Source organism: Equus quagga, chromosome 8, assembly GCF_021613505.1.
Source record: "Equus quagga isolate Etosha38 chromosome 8, UCLA_HA_Equagga_1.0, whole genome shotgun sequence".
NCBI lineage: Eukaryota > Metazoa > Chordata > Mammalia > Perissodactyla > Equidae > Equus > Equus quagga.
In genome coordinates, this window is record NC_060274.1 from 98,649,664 (window position 1) to 98,668,797 (window position 19,134).

The window sequence follows — 19,134 nt, forward strand, 5'->3', positions numbered from 1 at the left end:
GCTCCACCTTTGCTGACAGGTCTCACATATAAAGTCAGTGTGCTTGCCTTTTCTAAATTTCTGCTTATAATTTGCAGCAGACTGAAAAATGTTAACCAGCTATATTACAAATTTATATTGGCATTAATAAGCTTTAAATGCACGAGAAGAAGATTTTCCTGAAAGATACGTTTGCCAGAACTCTTTCAGCCTTTTTTTTTACATAAATCTCCATGCTGAGCAGTGCTCTATATGGTTGATTTTGTTGGAAGTCTGACCACGAGGTAATTAAAAGAACAGTTGTCTATGAAACCCAGCTAGAAAGTGTGATGGATTAAGTATGATTGTCAGTAAATTGGCCTCATGAGAGAGCACCACTGCCAATTGTACTCAGAACAATCCTAACACCAAGAAATCTTTCTCTGACCCTGGTGTGCATTGATCTCGATTCAGTCCAGATGGACTTCGAGGTCTCAGAATGCATTGCATTTGTAAAAGAATCTCGTCACTGAGACTGGTACTGGTCAGATTAATAAATTAAAGGCTGTTAACTCCTCATTGATGCTGACTAGTGTCAGGCCCTCAGGATCACTATCTGGAAGTGATTAGAAGCTATTATACCAAAAAAAGTCTACGTAGATATGACATTGTGGTCATATGACCACATGACAGTAATTAGTCTTCAGATCCTCCTAGGCCAGGGATCAGAAAACCATGCCCCACCGCCTGTTTTCGTAAATAAAGTTTGTTGAGATTCAGCCACTTGTTGTCTGTGGCTGCTTTTGCACAACATCGGCAGGGTTGAGTATTTGCGACAGAGACCATAGGGCCCATAACGCCAAAAAATATTTACTCTCTGGCCCCTTAGAAAAGTTTGCCCCCTCCTGCCCTAGAAAATCAGTACAGAAACGGACTGAGCGGCTTCCTCGCCTTTTTCCGTGTGAGACAAACTGATTGCTAGACTCTGTCTTACGGAAGTGGGTGTAGGTGGTGACTTGAAGGGGCAGCACTGGGTGACATCATTTACCCAGATGTACTCCCAAAAACACGCTGAGGACGAAGCCTCAGGGCAAGACGTCACCCTATGGTTTTACATTCCATTGCCAGCCCCATCTGAACTTGATAAAGTATTCGTTGTTCCATAATGAACTTAATGTCTTCACCGCTGGATTTCTCAGGAATCACTGACATAGGAGAAGTTTCCCAGTTTCTCACCGAGGGAATCATCATGAAAGATTTTAGTCATCCCAACGTTCTCTCGCTCTTGGGAATCTGCCTTCGAAGTGAGGGATCTCCACTGGTGGTTCTACCGTACATGAAACATGGAGACCTTCGAAATTTCATTAGAAATGAGACCCACGTAAGTGTATTACCAAGCTTGGAAGCCAGCCAGCCTTCCAGAATGTGCCTTATTTTGAACCTTTTTAAAAGCTTTTAGCTGAAGAAGTGCATGTAAAACGTTGGCACCATTCACATGTAAAAGGCCAATTCAGTTCGCTTTTACTTCAAAATCCTCTATCCCAGTGGGAAGATAGTGATATCTAGAAGGATTTCCTGGGGGCAGTGATTCACCCGCCCTGCAAACAACCTTGCTCTACCATCCCCCTGATAGGTACATTTAGTCATGTTTGAGTGCCTGCTATATGCCAGAAACTGCATAGCACAGGAAACAGAGGCAGAATGAGCCTCAGCCCACGTGGAGTTTTAACTCTAGAAGGAAAGACATTGAAGAACTAATTACAAATGAGTCCTTTACTATTTCTAAAACTTGCCACCTGGTCTCCTGCCTCAGGACTTTGCACTTGCTATTCCTGCTGCCTAGAACACTCTTCCCCAGAATATCCACGTATCTCACTTATTCACCAACTTCAGCCTTTTGCCCTAATGTCATCTTCAAAATGAGCCTTCCCTGAACTTTCTAAATTGCAGCTGACCCACCCCACCCCCATGCCTTCTGTCTGTTTCCTCTCCCTTGCTGTATTTTTCTCCATCACTCTTACCATCATCTTGATGCAGGCTCAGTGAGTCAAGGAGTCGAAAGAAAGATTTCTTGGACTCTCAAGGTCTGGCAGTAGTGCTCCTTTATTCAGAAAATAGCATGGAGTAGCATGGGGATAGGGCCCATGGGCAGGAAGAGCTGCAGGCATGGGGACAATACCCATGGGCAGGAAGAGCTGCAGCATGGGGACAGGACCCATGGGCAGGAGGAGCTGCAGGCATGGGGACAGGACCCATGGGCAGGAGGAGCTGCAGGCATGGGGACAGGACCCATGGGCAGGAGGAGCTGCAGGCAAAGTAGAGGAAGACTGGCACAGATGTTAGCTCAGAGCTAATCTTCCTCAAGCAAAAAGAGAAGGATTGTCAACAGATGTTAGCTCAGGGCCAATCTTCCTCCCCCTTCCCCCAAAAAATAGCACTATATGCATGCTCACATACACACACATCCCATTAGAATGCAACTCATGAGAGTAGGAATTTTCATGTATTTTGTTCACTGCTGTAGCTCTAACACTTAACATAGTATTCGGTACATGGACTCTCAGTAAATATTTGTTGAATGAATGAGATCAGGGTTATAAAAGAGGTTCTTGCAAATGAGAGTTTCTGAGTGACATTTGTGCCAGGACCTAAGGGGTGGGCAAGCAATGGCCAGGCCAGGGCAGGGAGGGAAGAGAAAGGAGTCCCCAGAACTGAAGTCACAGATGGCCTCACGCCCCTTCTTGGCTCCTGCGTCCAGGCCTCTGTGGTAGTTAACAGAGTAACTTTACTCTGGATCAAAAACAACTTCATAAACATGGGGTCAGGTTCTCAGAGGAAATAAGCTCTAAGATGGTAAAGAAATATCTTGTGTTCAGCCAAAAGAATAAAATACCCCCTGGTAGTGAATTTTGCAGGTAAGACAGATTTACCTTACAGAGCACAGAGCTGCTCTAACAAATCCCACTTTTCCACTTTAACTCTTGTCGTTACCCTGATGAGTTCCTCTGGTTGGCTGTGCTGCCTTCTCTCGGATGTTACTGCCCAGGATTAAAGCGTGATAGGGGTTTCCTATTATCCAGTACCTTGACCTTTTCTTTCTAGTCTGAGGAGTCTGTACTTGCTACAACCATGCACAGGCATGTCCTAAAGAGAAGCCTGACACGCAAGGAACTGGCCGCTCCACATGCTCTGTGCGTGAAGGGGGCTGTAGCCCTCCTTGCAGGGTCCCCATCGCCTGCCTCATGGGTTCACAAACTCCACAGTGGCTGCTGAAGAAGAGATACTCTTTTCTTAAGGACCAGGTGCCAGTAGGGCCACAGTGACATCTATGTGATTTCAGATATAGTTACTAAAGGCATTCCTCTGTCCACCCAGTTTTGAGAATGGAGTTTCTGGAGAATGAGATTTCCTGTTCTCTATGTGGGTCCAGGCCACTGGAGTTGTGGGCTGGTGCTTTAGTACCAGTAAGAGGGCTTCTGATAGGATTGGCTTCACTACAGCGTGGGCTTTAGAGCCTAACAAATTTAGGTTAAAATCCTAACTCTGCCACTTACCATCTGAGTGGTTTGGGGTGATTTATTTCTCTCTGAACTTCCTGTATTAACCATGTGTATCTGATGCTCTGACCTGTGGGGCCTTGCTGAGCAGGGACGGATGGCCCCTCCCAGGACTAGCAAATTCCCAGAGACAATAAGCAAGTCACCTTCAAAGAACAGGGCTTTCCTAAGCAAACCAACCAGTCCAGAGCCCATACCCCAGCCACCACCTTTAAAGGGTGCGCTCACTCTGGGCCACTGTTCCCTTGCCCCAGTCACTTCAGGGCCAGGTACCACAACAAGGACAGGCCCTACACCCAGAGCCTGCTGAAATCGTTCAGACGAGCTAATCCTAAACCTGCTCACCCTGCCTCGCCCATTCCTTCCCACACAAATCACAATAAAGGCTCCAACCTGTTTTCCCCTCGCTCTCTCTGCCTCCTAACCAACCCCAGTGCCGTGGCATGCTCCCTCCTCTTGGGAATTTCAAGTAACAAACTATCTTTTCAGTGGCATTTGTCTCCCATCTGTTGGCCTCACCATACCTGAATAATAATAATAAAACCTACATTTTAAAACACCTCTATTTTCCCATCTGGAAAATGGAACCTGTATCACCCGCCTTACAGAAATGTGTAAGAGTTAGCCAGAATTTATAAAAACATGTAGCCTGGTGCTTTGCAAACAATAGGTACTTAATAAATGATTGCAGCCATCAACAGGGCACAAGTTATTATGTGAAACAAGATAACTCTTATAAATGCTTCAGAATTCTGAGATCATAGCTAGAACAGTGGGTGTTTAGTTTATGTTTCCAATTCTCTTTGATTACAGAACCCAACTGTAAAAGATCTTATTGGCTTTGGTCTTCAAGTAGCCAAAGGCATGAAATATCTTGCAAGCAAAAAGTTTGTCCACAGAGACTTGGCTGCAAGAAACTGTATGTAAGTATGAGAATCTCTGTGCCCACAGTGCAAACTGAGTGACAAGGAGGAATCTGTTTCCCACTGTTCAAGCCTAGTTGAGGATGTTTTCTCTTCTTATGCAAAAGTCCTTCGTTTCTGTTACCGTGTTAATCGGTATATGAGAACTGGGGATGTAGGTGGGACTTTCAGTCTTTATCAAATGGAGAATTTAAAAGGGACTCTCCAGAGGGGGTCTTAAACAGCTGTTGTGTGCTTTTGCTTTTCTTTTCCTTCCCACCGGTAGCCCCCAATCTTGTGGTTTCACACTGCATTAGTATTTGAGAAGGAGAATTTGATATTCAGCATTTTCCAGTGAAAAGGAGAGGGCTGGTGACACAAATACCAACATAGTATAACTTCCCAGAGTGGATTTGAAGTCAGCCTGCAGAAGCCCTACCAAAAATGGTATCTGGGAATGAATATACAAAGAACTTTATTTGTGTCTGGCTGCCTGGGCTGTCTAATACAACAGTCAACAATTTGTAATTGATTCAGTGCTTTTCCCCTGCACAGCACTGATTCATGACTTAGGGTATGTGTGAAGGAAAGAGCTGTGCTATTAATTTCCTACCTTGGTTTTGGTCAAGGTAACAACATAAAAGCCAGCTTAAACAAAAGATACATAGCCTCAGATAGCGGAAATTGATTGTTGTCGAACCTTGCTGTTTTTCTTAGAAGCTTTACGACGGATCCTATTTCTCTGTTACCTCAGTGGTGGGATATATGAGTTTTATGTTCTAATCTAGACCATTTGAGAATGAAAAAGTGAAATAACAGTCACCTGTCATATCTCCCTCATGAAACTGAGTATTGCTAATAAGCTGACAAGGGGAGATTGGCAATTGTTTTGGGTAGTCAGTTGGCGTACTTGATTTAGCCACAAAGGAAAGCTGAGAGGGGGACCACTTTTACTACGTCTCCAGATCTATGTTAAAGCATAAAGGATTCTCTGGAGCTGGCCCCATGGCCGAGTGGTTGGGTTTGCACTCTCTGCTTCGGTGGCCCAGGATTCGCCAGTTTGGGTCCTGGGTGCAGACCTGTGCACTGCTCATCAAGCCATGCTGTGGCGGCATCCCACATAGAAGAACTAGAATGACCTACAACCAGGATATTCAACTATGTACTGAGGCTTTAGGGAGAAAAAAAAAAAAAAGAGTAAGATTGGCAACAGATGTTAGCTTGGGGCCAAGCTTCCTCACCAAAAAGCATACTTTAAAGAAAAAAGGATTCTCTTATGCCATATCATTCGTAATCTCTTTCTTTGGCCTGTTTAATTTGTAATGTAAATGTAAAGCATTTTTATTCAAGAAGTCCATTGTAGTTTAGTGTTAGTCAATGGAGGCCCAATGAAGCCCTTCCTGCAGAAGTTATGGATTTCAAATACTGAAGTCGCTTGTTCTAATCAATAGATATTCAGCATTGCTGTAAATTATTCTATTTCAGCCACCAGTAATAACTTTTGTTTTTTTCTGTAGGCTGGATGAAAAATTCACTGTCAAGGTTGCTGATTTTGGGCTTGCCAGAGACATGTATGATAAAGAATACTATAGTGTGCACAACAAAACAGGTGCAAAACTGCCTGTGAAGTGGATGGCTTTAGAGAGTCTGCAAACTCAGAAGTTTACCACCAAGTCAGATGTGGTAACGTATTGATCATTCCCGAACCTTCTCCTCTTTTACTTTCATACCCCACATTTTTAGTAGTTTTATGGCTAATTTTTTAAAAAAGGAAACCTTCACCACTAATCTCAGTTTTCTTCATAAGTAAAAATGAGCTTGATTGTCTAATAGGTACCCATAGTATGGTTTCATGAATCCCTTTATTTATTCAAAAACATTTGTCTAGCAGGGCACCAGGCTAGGTGCTTGGGAAGCCCAGAGCTGAACCAGGCATGAACCGTGTCCTCCAGGAGCTTTGGCTCAGCAGGGAAGAGAAGGCATGCCCATCAATAACTGTCACATAAAGTAGACTGGGATTAGTCCAGCCACTCATAGCTCAAGGCGGGCAGGAATTCACTGTGAGAAATCTGGAAGCTATAACAGACAGGTCTAGCAGTGAAGGCATGATCCCTGCACCTAGCTAGAAACATGCTCTCCTTTATCTGCAGAGGTCATCCTTCTCTCATAGAACAAGCTTCAGAAGGCATGCACCTAAGCACTAAGGGTAGTGCTCACCTGAGCAGCCAGAGCCACTGCTCTGCCCTTCCACCCGGTGGAGGAGGTGGTGCTTGAAATGGGCCTTAACGGAGGATGGAATGAGCAACGAAATAAGAAATACCAATCCACATGAGGCAGAGGGGCAGGGAAGTATCTGCTTCTTTAAAGTTCTGAGGAAATAGTAAGCAGTGGATGATTGGGCAAAAACAGAAGGCGCAGAGGGAAGTTATGAGAGTAAATTGAGGAAAATATATTCATACTAGATCATAGAAGTCCTTAGCAAACTAGCAAGTCTGGAATTTATTCTCCGGCCGTATGGAAACATTAAAGTGTGATCAGATTACAGTCTTTCTTCATTCCGTAAGATGTTCTGAGAGGAGTGGATGCAGGAAGACGAAGTGAGAGGTAGAACTTGAAATAATAGAGAGGCTGTGAGAATGGAAAAGAGATGGAAAGAGAGGCATCTCAGAGGTAGAATTAACAATATTTAGCAAGAAATTGATAAAAGTCAAAGAAGAGCCAAGTTATATACTGGTGCAATAACAAGTATGTGAAGCAGGAGAACAGAAGCCAGTTTAGGAAGAAGAATAGCAGCTGAGCCTTGAACGTGGTGAGTTTGACTTGGGAGTAGAGCGTCCGGGCAGAGAAGTCTGTGAGGCAGATGGAAATGTGCGTCTGTAGTCTGTACAACCTCTTTGGTTGTCTTGGTCAACTTGGGCTGCCGTAACAAAATACCGTAGACTGGGTGGCTTAAACAATAGACGTTTATTTCTCACAGTTCCAGAGGCTGGAAGTGTGAGATGAGGGTGCCAACATGGTCAGGTTCTGGTGAGAGCTTTCTTCCTGGTTTGCACACGGCCGCCTTCTCCCTGTGTCCTCACATGGGGGAGACAGCAAGAGCAAGCTTTCTGGTGTCTGTTCTTAAAAGGGCACTAATCCCATCATGAGGGCCCCACCGTCATGACCTCATCTAAACCCAGTTACCTCCCAGAGGCCCCACCTCCTAATACCATCACACTGGGAGTTAGAGCTTCAGCGTTTGCATTGGGGGTGGAGGAGACACAGTTCAGTCCATAGCAGAGGTCAAGGCTAGAAGTAGGGTTTTGAGAGTCCAAAAACAATTATTCAGGAGAACCTACATATATGAAGTGAGGGAGAAAAGCAGAGGTAGGAGAGTCAGGAGAAGAGACCATCATGAAAGGCAGAGGAAGAGAAAGTTTCGATAAGAAATGAGATATGATCAACAGGGTCCAGTGCTACTCACTGCACAAGAAGGATCTTGGAAGCTGAGTGACTTCGAGGTCTAGAGTGTGCCGAGGAGCCTGGGTATTGAGTTGAATAAAGAGTACACTTATTCTGTTGCATGTCGCAAGTCAAGAGGATTGTGATGTGTGGAGGTAGAGAAACATGAATGTTTCAGTCCTTGAGGATAACAACTGAAAAGGGAAAAAGTGTAAACAGTGGTATCAGCAAAAAGACGGACAGAAAATAATGTTAATGGAGGGCATAGGCCTCAAAAGAGAAAGGGTTGCCGGCCGTTGAGAGAGAACAGGGCACAGGGATCTGAGGGCAGCGTTGGGAAGCGAGAAGTCATCTACCCTCCTCCCTGGGAGTTAGCAAGAGGGAGAGGTGTGGCCCCTGTTGGTAAGAGTTTCAAAGATATTTTAGTCTTCCAGTGAAAGCAGAATTTCAGTTCCTGAGGAAGTGGGGGAGAAAGAGAATAAGTTGAGGGTGACTGGGAGTTTATCTTCAATAAACAAGTGTGACACAGGATGTGGTGAACGACTGGGACTTCAGGATGGACGAGGATGTGATAGCACATGTTAGAGCTTAATGCCTGGGATTCTGATCCTGAAAGACTCTGAAAAAAATGAAAGAAGTGGGTACTAGAGAGTTAGGCTGGGGACGTGTTAGTGATTGTGGCAGGTGAAGGCATAAGATAGGGAGAATTAACCCATCTTCCAAGAACCTACATTTCACCCAGACTTGACTGTCAGTCTACCATTAAGAACCAGATCCAACTCTTACAACTCAGAAAGAAGACAACTCCATTTTAAAAAATAGACAAAAGATTTAAATAGATATTTTACTAAAGAGATACATGAATAGCTAACTAATAAGAATATGAAAACATATGCTCACACAAAGACTTGTACATCAGTGTTCAGAGTAGTAGTATTCATAGTAACCAAAAACCAGTAGCAATCCTAATGTCCTTCAACTGGTGAATGGATAAACCAAACGTGGTACATCTATACAATGGAACAATACCATTCAGTAATATAAAGGAGCTATTGATGCATGCTACAACATGGATAAACCTTAAAAACTCTGTCGGGGCCGGCCCAGTGGCGCAGTGGTTAAGTGCACGCGTTCTGCTTTGGCGGCCTGGGGTTCACCAGCCCGGATCCCAGGTGGACCTACGCACTGCTTGTCAAGCCATGCCGTGGCAGGTGTCCCACATATAAAGTAGAGGAAGATGGACATGGATGTTAGCTCAGGGCCAGTCTTCCTCAATGAAAAGAGGAGGATTGGCAGCAGTTAGCTCAGGGCTAATCTTCCTCAAAAAAAAAAAAAAACTTTTTGTCAAGTGACAGAAGACAGACTCAAAAGATTACGTGTTAAATGATTCCATTTAAATGAAATTTCTAGAAAGAGACAAAACTGTAGAGATGGAAAACAGATCAGTGGTCGCCTAGGACTGAGAGTGGGAGTGAAGATTGACTATAAATGGGCATGAGGGAACTTTCTGGGATGTTGGAATTGATCTAAAACTGAATTGTGATGATCATTGCACAACTATGTAAATTTACATCGTCACCTATATACTTACAATTGGCAAATTTTATGATATATAAATTATACCTCAGCAAAGCTGTTAAAACAAGACAAAACAAAAAGAGCCTGATGAAATTTTGGCTGTTCAAGGCAAGAGTTGAGATTCTGAGCTTTTTGACAACCCCACAAACACACCCCTACCTCCACCAATATACTCACAGAGTACGGAGGCCAGCACTTCTCACATAGCAACTATCACTCAAATACTTGACTGGAAATTTACAGAGGCTTCTGTAGAAATGAAGTACTGTGTCTCTCTTCCTCTCATTAAAAGACACTATATTATATTACATAAGGGGTGAAACTGGGTAATCCCTGCACAGTGCTGCTTTGGCAAATGGTTATTGATTGCAAGGATAAATTTGCGTGAAGTTTCATTTCCAGGATAGCACAGTCTTTTGAATGTTGACATGGAACATTTCCAAAAGCATGTAATAAGCTCTATGTATGTTGAAACCTACAAACAAAAACTTGCCTGCTTGTAGGAAGGTCCGCTTTTTCACAAATACTCAGAAGGAGTTCAGCTAAAGTCTGAATACTCTTGAAACTCATTCAGAAAAAATGGGAGTGCCACTATACTTGCAGTTACTCAAACCCAGTATTGTACAGTGTTTCACACTTAGCACAAATGCTTCCATTAAAGTCAGTATTGACTTCTCAGTTGTTCAACCAGCTGGCTTTTTCATCCTGCTTCAGCATTCTGCAGCATTTAACATTGTCAACCACTCCTTCCTTCTTGAAATGTCCTCCTTCTTTGGTTTCTGGGACTCTGCACCATCTGGTTTTCCTCCTGCTTCTTGGTTGTGTTTTCTTTACCCTTGACAGCTTCTCTTCCTTCTTTCACATCCCACATCATACAACTGTCCCCCAGGATTTTGGTTTTCAGGTGTCAGCCAGCCTCAACAATTTCAACCATTCCCATCACCAGTCACCTTTCAACCTCTCTTTCTGGATGTTTTCCTCAGCCTCACAAATTTACCATGTTCAAAGTCAAATTCCTTCCTGCCAACTGTCAATTCCTCACTTCTTTATTTCCATTAATGGCATCTCCATTGTGCAATATAACGGCTCTTCACCCTTTTTAGTGTCCAGTTCTTCAAGTTGTGAAGAATGCATATAGTTGTATGACCACCACCACCAAAGCCAAGACATAGAACAGTTCTATCACCCCAGAAAATTTCCTGGTGCCTTTTGTAGCCGCTCCTCCCTTCTCCCTGGGACCTGGAAACCACTGGTCTGTTTTCTGGCTCTAGAGTTTTACCTTTTTAGAACGTCATATAAACGGAATCACAGTAAGTAGCCGTTAAGTCTGTCTCCTTTCACTCACCATAATGCCTTTGAGAGTCATCCATGTTGTGGTATCAGTGGCGTCAGTGTATCAGTAGTTATTCCTCTTTTTGTTTTAGTGGTGAGAAAACACATAACATAAAATCAACCATCTTAACGAGTTGTTTTTTTTTAAAGATTGGCACCTGAGCTAACATCTGTTGCCAATCTTCTTTTTTTCCTTCTTCTTCTCCCCAAAGCCCCTCAGTACATCGTTGTGTATTATAGTTGTAGGTCCTTCTATTAACCATTTTTAAGTGTAGGGTACAGTAGTGTTAACTTTATGCACATTGTTGTGCAACTGCTCTCTCGAACTTCTTTATCTTGCAAAACAAACTCTATGGACGCTGAACAACTCCACATTTCCTCCTCCTCCCAGCCTCTCTGGCAACCACGATTCTACTTTCTGTTTCTAAGAGTTTGAATACTGTAGATACCTCATATAAGTGGAATCATGTAGAGTTTGTCTTTTTGTGACTGGCTTATTTTACTTAGCATAATGCCCTCAAGGGTCATCCGTGTTGTAGCATGTGACAAGATTTCCTTTTTTAAGGCTAAATAAATTCCATTGTATGTATATACCACATTTTCTTCATCTATTCATTTGGTGATGGACATTTAGGTTGCTTCCATCTCTTGGCTATTGTGAATAATGTTGCGATGAAAATAGACGTGCAAATACCTCTTCAAGACACTGATTTCATTTCCTTTGAATATATACTCAGAAATGGGATTGCTGGATCGTATGGTAATTCTATTTTCTATTTTTAATTTTTTGAGGACCCTCCATACTGTTTTCTATAGCAGAGTAATTCATTCCTTTTTATTTGTGAGTAGTATTCCATTGTACAGATGTCCCACATTTTGCTTATCCATTCGCCATTTGAAGGACATTTGGGTTCTTTCCAGTTTTAGGAAATTGCTTATATGTAATTATTACTTCTATAGTATTTTCTTAAAGGTTTTCATGTGAACATAATTTTTTATTTCTTTTGGATAAATACCTAGAAGTAGGATTACTGGGTAATAAGATAAGTGTATGTTTAATTTTATGAGAAACTACCAACTGTTTTCGACAGGGGCTGTATCATTTTATAATCCTAACAGTAATATATAAGAGTTCTGGTTGTTTAGCATCCTCACCAGCACTTGGCATTGTCAATCTGGAGGTTTTAGCCATTCCAATAGGTTGTAGTGCTGTCTCATTTTCTCTTTAATCTGTATTTCCCAAATGACCAATGATGTTGAGTATCTTTTCATGTGTTTATTTGCCATCTTTATACTTCCTTTAGTGAAATGTCTACTCAAATCTTTTGTCCATTTTTTTTAAGTTTTAGAATTTATTTTCTAAAATAAATAAATTTTAGAAAATCACTTTTTTATTGGGTTATTTTTTATTACTGAGTTGTTAAGAGTTCTTCATATATTCTGAATATGAGGTATGTGTTATCAGATACGTGTTTTTGCATATATATTTTTCCAGTCTGTGGCTTGACTTTTCATTTCTTTACTGTTATCTTTCAAAGAACAGAAGTTTTAAATTTTATTCAAAATTTTATCAGTTTACCAGTTGAAAAATGTTATTAATTTATCCATTTTTTCAGTCAATTGTAGTTTTCTACAAATTGTCTTGTATCTCAGTTTACCTACTTCTGAATGCTCACATTTGGCTGTCTCTATTCCCTGCTTGCCTCAGCAGTGTCCCTTTCTATCATTGTTTATAGCTTATAACACTCTCTCACATCTAGTCACTGCTTTGGTCTTCACCTTTGATAAAGTTAGGCAGTGATTCTTTAGATGAGCTTACTGCTGGTGCTCAGATGTTCAAAAAGGCTTAACCGTTCCCACAGTAAGCATGAATGGCAGAGCTCTCCTATCTTGAAACTAAAATTGACTTGTTTCCCTCATTCCTAATGCACATGCATTGTACACCCCCTCTCCCTCTCTCTCTCCCACCCCTTCTCTTCCCTCTTTCTTTCTCCCTCTCCCCTCCTCCTCCCTCCCTCCCTCCCCTCCTCCTCTTCCTACTCCTTCTTCTTTCTCTCTCTCTTTCTGTCTTCCCCCACCCTCCCCACCCTTCTTGGTCGTCATCATTCTCCTTCATCTCCTCACCCCTCCCCATCCCGTCAGTGCAAAGCTGTTAAGGGGAGTTTGGAATGCAGACAGTACTGTGCTTTTCCTGGAAACTGCCTCCCTCTCACGTCTCCAGTCCCTCGAGTCCTCCAACCCTCCTCTGATACCCAGTTATTGCTCAAATCCTATAGCTCCTCAGAAACTTATGCAACTCTCCCCCCTTTTTTGTGAATTTGCCTCCAGACAAACTTATAGCCTAGGCATTTAGGGAGACCTGATCCCAGACAAGTAATCAGCCTCGCAGAACTTTGGTTTCCTCATCCTTAAAGCATCTACAAAACCAATTACATTACAGAGTTGTTATAAGGATTAAATAAAACAATTTTTTTTTTGGTGAGGAAGATTCACTCTGAGCTAACATCTGTTGCCAGTCTTCCATTTTGTTTTTTTACTGTGAGCTAACATCTGTGCCAGTCTTCCTCTATTTTGTATGTGGGTCACTGCCACAGCATGGCTGAATGGCTGGTGTGGGTCCACTCCTGGGATCCAAACCTGTGAACCTCGGCCACCAAAGTGGAGCATGCTGGTCTTAACCACTACACTATGGAGCTGACCCCAAGGTAATCATTTTTTTAAAGGGCATGATGCCTGTGCTCAGCTCATTATATGATACATACTCTCTCCCACCCCCCTAATTCAGGGTTCAGTCTCGGGGTTCCAGGTTGCCAGTGTGCAGTAGCACCTCTCACCTGTTCTTGTTCAGAAGCCTCCTGACTGGTCTCCGTATTGTGGATCACCTCCCCTATTTGTCTAAAGCGTAGTGTTTACAAATGCAATGTCCCGGAGCTCAACTCCAGTCACGTCCCATCGATTTCAGTTTAACCCACTTTCAACATTCACAAACGTCCACAGCATGGTCCTGTTTCAACCTTATCTGTCTGCCGTCCTTTCATGTACTGCACACGTCAATCAGAGTGACCTATTGTCCTGACAGTTCAAAAAAACACATGAGTACTCTCACCCCTAGGCCCACTGCCTCCATCCAGAATGCTCTTTCTGCCCTCACAGTGCATGTACCTATTAAACAAATTCTCCCTGTTCTTCAAGACCCACTGTACTGTCACTTTCTTCCTAAAGCCTTTCTCATTACCCCACTGTTATCTCTTTGACTGTCCACATTTGTACCTCTTTTCTGTTATTGCTCTATATTACAGTTATGATATCTTACTGTTTTATGTGTCAGTTAGTTGCACAATACTCTTAACCCTGTTAAATCAGCTTTGGGGCCTATCCAATAACTTGGACAGTAACCTAACTTGGACAGTAACCTAATCAAGGTTCACTAGATGCTTGTTAAATTGATTTAAATTTTAATGCAAATTCTGGAACTTGAAGGTTAACACAATGAAGTTGTCAGAAGTGACTCCTAGGATTTTCAAGCTTTGAAAACTTTGATTTTGAAAGGCTGCGGAAGACAGCAAAGTTACCTAGTTCCCACCTGGGAAAGAGTTTGTTTCCTCAATTTGGGTCAAGGCAGTCTTAAAGGGTTCTTGCACTTGGGCAAAGGGAAAGAGCCATTAAGGGAGATTTGTATCAACAACTACAGTGCCTGGTTTCTTTCTTTCGGTTGATCGCAAGGTTCAAGGACATGCTTTATTTTCCTTCCCGCTGCATATTATGAGCTACACTTCCTTCTCAGGGTTTTCCTACTCCACCTGTCTGGTCTGCATTCTCCTTCCCCTCCAAGCTTCTTTTTTCTCAGAGCCTCTTTCTCCCCCCATAGGCTTCTCAGTCCATGAGTGTCCTGGAAGTGTTGGCTAAGCAAGAGCTGACTGCCTGGGTCCTCTGCCCTGGCGTGACCCACACATGCTGACTTACCATCATTGTGTCATTATCACCTTGGCACACGTCCAGGGGGAGATAATGTGTATGACCTGATCTATTCCTAGTGTTTTAAATCAAGAAATTGCGTATTTAGTGCAGTTTAGTAGACCAAGCAAGACCCAAGAGTCAAGAACTCTTAAATGTTTATCCTAGTGTGAATTCACATTTATTGAGGAATTTTTAGAAAGTCTCTTAACTTCCTGGTGTCCCTGCGGTCTTCCTATGAAGTACTGATACAACCGTTTTATACTAATCTCCTACTTTAACATTCTCAAATTACAGTTATTGTATTGAAATTAGTTTTCAGTCGAGAGACTTGCTGCCTAGCAGTTTTATAACTTCTGTTTTTAATATGGATTTTTACTTATACTGACTTAGATCTTCTCTTTTAACATTAACTTTTAGATACCTTACGTTTCTTAAAGACTATTTACATTCATTTGTGAAATCCCACAAATTTAAATTTTGCAAGGCTTATTTGTCTTCTTCTTTTACTAATAATCTAAAATTGTGGTGAAAAGAGAAGGATAGAAAGAGAAAGATTGGAAAAGAGAAGTATAGAAACATGTTGATGCTTTGATCCATAAGAGAGAACTTGAAGTTCATACTCCACTAACTACAGACGAAATCTTCCTCATCCTGTGGACTTCAGACAGTCTTTTTGAAAACTTTACATTTACTTGTGCTCTAAACTTTATCCAATTCTACTTTAAACAAGTCATAAAAAGTATAGTTTGCTGACTGCCTTTAAGGAAATTTTTGCCTGAAACAGCAATAGTACTGAATATTCTAAGCCAAGTTTTAGTTATTAAGACCTACTGATCACCTTTCACATTTGTACAGTCAAACTCCTCTCACATGGACTCTCCCTTCCCTTGTTTGACTAGTGGTCCTTTGGCGTGCTCCTCTGGGAGCTGATGACAAGAGGAGCACCACCTTATCCCGATGTCAACACCTTTGATATAACAGTTTACTTGTTGCAAGGCAGAAGGCTCTTACAACCAGAGTACTGCCCAGATCCCTTGTAAGTAGAAATTCTGACAGAATCCTCTATAGCTCTTATATTCTTTACTTTTGCAGAAATGCTTGCCTTCAAAGGGTCTCTCAGAGCATTTCTTCCTTTCTGAAACAGGTATGAAGTGATGCTAAAATGCTGGCACCCTAAAGCTGAACTGCGCCCATCCTTTTCTGAACTGGTCTCCAGGATATCAGCGATATTCTCTACTTTCATCGGGGAGCACTACGTCCATGTGAACGCTACTTATGTGAATGTGAAATGTGTTGCTCCATATCCTTCTCTGTTGTCATCACAAGATAACGTTGATGGCGAGGTAGATACATGATGGATGGGTACACCACTGGCCCCCTTCTGAGAAACATCACAGAACTGTCCAAACAACAGTCCTCCCTTTGTCCAATGTTTTTTCACTGCCTGGCCACTGAAAGGCCACCAGATATTTTTTGCTTCTGCCAAAATTGCACTATTATAGGACCTTATATTGTTATTTAAAATAACTGGATTCTAAGGAATTTCTCATCTGACAAAGCATCAGAGCCAGAAGCTTTGTCCCCCAGGCCAGTGTCCAACGGCAACACTGCAGCTATGATGACACTCCTGTCACAGTCAAGCCAAAACCTGAATTCTGGGTTGAAATTTTTGAAAATTGGGATCTCTCCTGATTTCACATGAGGAACTGAGGCGATGAATTTTGAGGACTTCTTGATCACGGAAAATTCAGAAGAAGCAGTAGTGTCCAGGACATATATGGCAGCCCCAGGACCAGGCCACTCGTTTAGAATTAAAGCGTTTCAAAGAACTTTTATATATTGTATGGTCTCTAACATTTTTTATTACTGATGTTGTCATTTGCCCATTAGGCAAACATTCTCTTTTAAATTTTTGCATACACATTCCTCTTATGGGAGAAATATCCATAGGCAACACAGTCAACATTTCAAAACAACAGGACATGAAATGTGTTTATAAATTAATAGGGATATTTACGTATTGTACATAGATGACATGAAGAAGGTTTTCATAAAATAGCTTAGTCACAATGGAATATTTAGTTGTCGTTTGAAAATCAACTGTTTGAGAATGATGCTATTCTGATCTAATGAATGTGGACATTTAGATGTTTTGTCTATATTTTTTTTAAATGACGTCTCTGCAAATAAGACAAGTAATTTGTGATGATAAGTGTGTCTAAGGTAATTCAGCATGTTTTTAAAGCAGAATACATCTGACTAAAAGGTTCATTGGTTCCAAAAACAGCTCTCATATAGGTCAAAGAAATGATCAATGGCCTGGAATATTAGCCTCTTTCTCAAGTGGCAACTTCCTATCCCCAAAACAGTTGGAGACAATAAAGCTTTTGGGGAGTCCTGTTTTGCATTAGGGTATATTTTGTGTTAAGCAAAACACATTTTAGGGAAAAAAAAAGCAATTGAAAGTTCTGGCCATTTCGCCAGGATGAACAGTTACTCTGGGCAGGACTTTTGTGATGTTTTGTTCTGTGGGACTTTGTGCTTACTACTGTATGGTGCATGTGGCACAGGATACTCTAACTGGTTTTGTCAATGTAAACATTTAAAGTATTATATTTTTATAAAAATGTTTATTTTTAATGATATAAGAAAATTTTCGTTAGGCCACAAAAATACTGCACTGTGAACATTTCAGAAAAGGTATGTCAGACTTGGACTAGTAACAGCATGGTTTCAAATGGCTGTAAATAATGATAAGGAAATCTACTGATTGCCAGTACACCCCACCCTCATTACATCACCAGGACTTGAAGCCAAGGGTTAACACAGCAAGCTATAAAGAGAATGAGTTACACTAAAACCCAATAGTAGAATTGGGCTATTGTTGCAAGAGAGTGATCACAACCAAAAGCTCTTTCACATTGGTGGAACTTACCAGCAGACACAAAGAATTGTACTGCAGAGATATTCCCATTCAAATGTTACTATTTCAAAAGTGTAAAGAGTGATACTAATTCACAGAGTATTGTAAATGGTGGATGACGAAAAAAAAATCTACTCCACAGAAAGAAATAACTATCTCTACCAATGTCAGGAGAATGAATGCATCAAGTATAGAAAGAACTTACGGAAACAACCCATCAACAAGACTACACACCTGTGTACATATGTTTGAGAAAGCTGCAATGTGAAAATCATGTTTGCTATTTATAAACGTGTCCTTAGATTAATGTGTCTGGACAGATTGTGGGAATAAGTGATTCTTCTAAGAATTAGATACTTGTCACTGCCGATACCTGCATTTGAGCTGAATGGTACTTTGTATGTTAATAGTTGTTGTTTTGATAAATCATACAATTAAAATTAAGTGCTGTATCATCTTGTATACTGAGAGTTGGTTATTGCTAGTCACGCTTGATTGCCTGCTTTTACATAATGACACAGCATGTCTAAGATTGATTTCACCTGGCTGCTTCAAGATGGTCCATTTATGAGAACCTTAGTCAAGTTAATGCATGAGCAGCTAAACTAATTTGCATCCCTGAATCTCTGGAAGCCTTTGGGTTTCTAATTTGGCCCTGAGTTGCCAAATTACTTGCATTTCTCTGACAATCTTTCAACTGCTAGGGCACGTGGCTCCAGCAAAGTGCATCCGTGAACCAGAAGATATGACAACAGAGCTGCAACCCCACAGTTAGCATAGAAATACCTAGTTGAAAGTTGGAGGAAAGAGGCCTTCTTACCCCCTTAAAACTACCCTTTCCATCTATACAGGTTCCCACTGTTCAAGAGCCCCCAATTACAAGAGCAACTACCTTCAGGCTGTCTCCATGAATATTCTTGTAATGGTAAGAGAACGCAGAGGTGATATTTCCGTCATCTGAGAATCATGTGGCACTTTGGAGCAATCTGATAAAAAAAGAACAACCCAAGTTTAAACTGGTGCTTACAAAATACAATGGGGGCTGATTCTTTACTGAGAAAGAATTCAACCCTTGTACCCAGCCAGACTGCCTCCTGGCCAAGAGATGCATTTCCATCGGAAGTTCAGTCAGACCCTGTGCCTCTGAAGGACAAGAACCTGTATCTTTATATCCCTCATGTCTGGCACATAGATTCTCAGACAATTGCTGAACTGAAACAGAATTTTCTTATCCTCAATCATCCACTTTAAACCACCACAGATACGGTTATTACCTATGTAGCTCCCATGATATTTTTTGAACACTGTTGGGGGGGGGGGGGTGTACCTTTCTAGGGAGAGAGGGATAAAAAGATATCCTTTTGCAAAGTTTTGCTTGATGCTCTGAATTTTTAATCAACACAGGATCTTTCACTTCACAATGTAGGCATCCATTGTGTTTTTGCTCTTTCTGACCTAGACAGCAGATTGCATCATAAAGAAATAT

The 19,134-nt window shown here is 41.7% G+C and overlaps 1 protein-coding gene across 3 annotated transcripts in view; it reads left to right on the forward strand.

Moving 5' to 3' along the window:
• MET (MET proto-oncogene, receptor tyrosine kinase) overlaps positions 1-18,103 on the forward strand; it is a 112,469-nt gene extending 94,366 nt beyond the window's left edge. For all 3 annotated transcript variants that reach the window (XM_046669430.1, XM_046669429.1, XM_046669431.1), the window contains 5 exons: positions 1,158-1,339; positions 4,329-4,438; positions 5,935-6,100; positions 15,625-15,761; positions 15,870-18,103. In XM_046669430.1, coding sequence (XP_046525386.1) covers positions 1,158-1,339; positions 4,329-4,438; positions 5,935-6,100; positions 15,625-15,761; positions 15,870-16,080 — 806 coding nt within the window. In that variant the 3' untranslated portion in view covers positions 16,081-18,103. The remainder of the gene's footprint in view (positions 1-1,157; positions 1,340-4,328; positions 4,439-5,934; positions 6,101-15,624; positions 15,762-15,869) is intronic.
• The last annotated feature ends 1,031 nt before the right edge of the window (positions 18,104-19,134 follow it).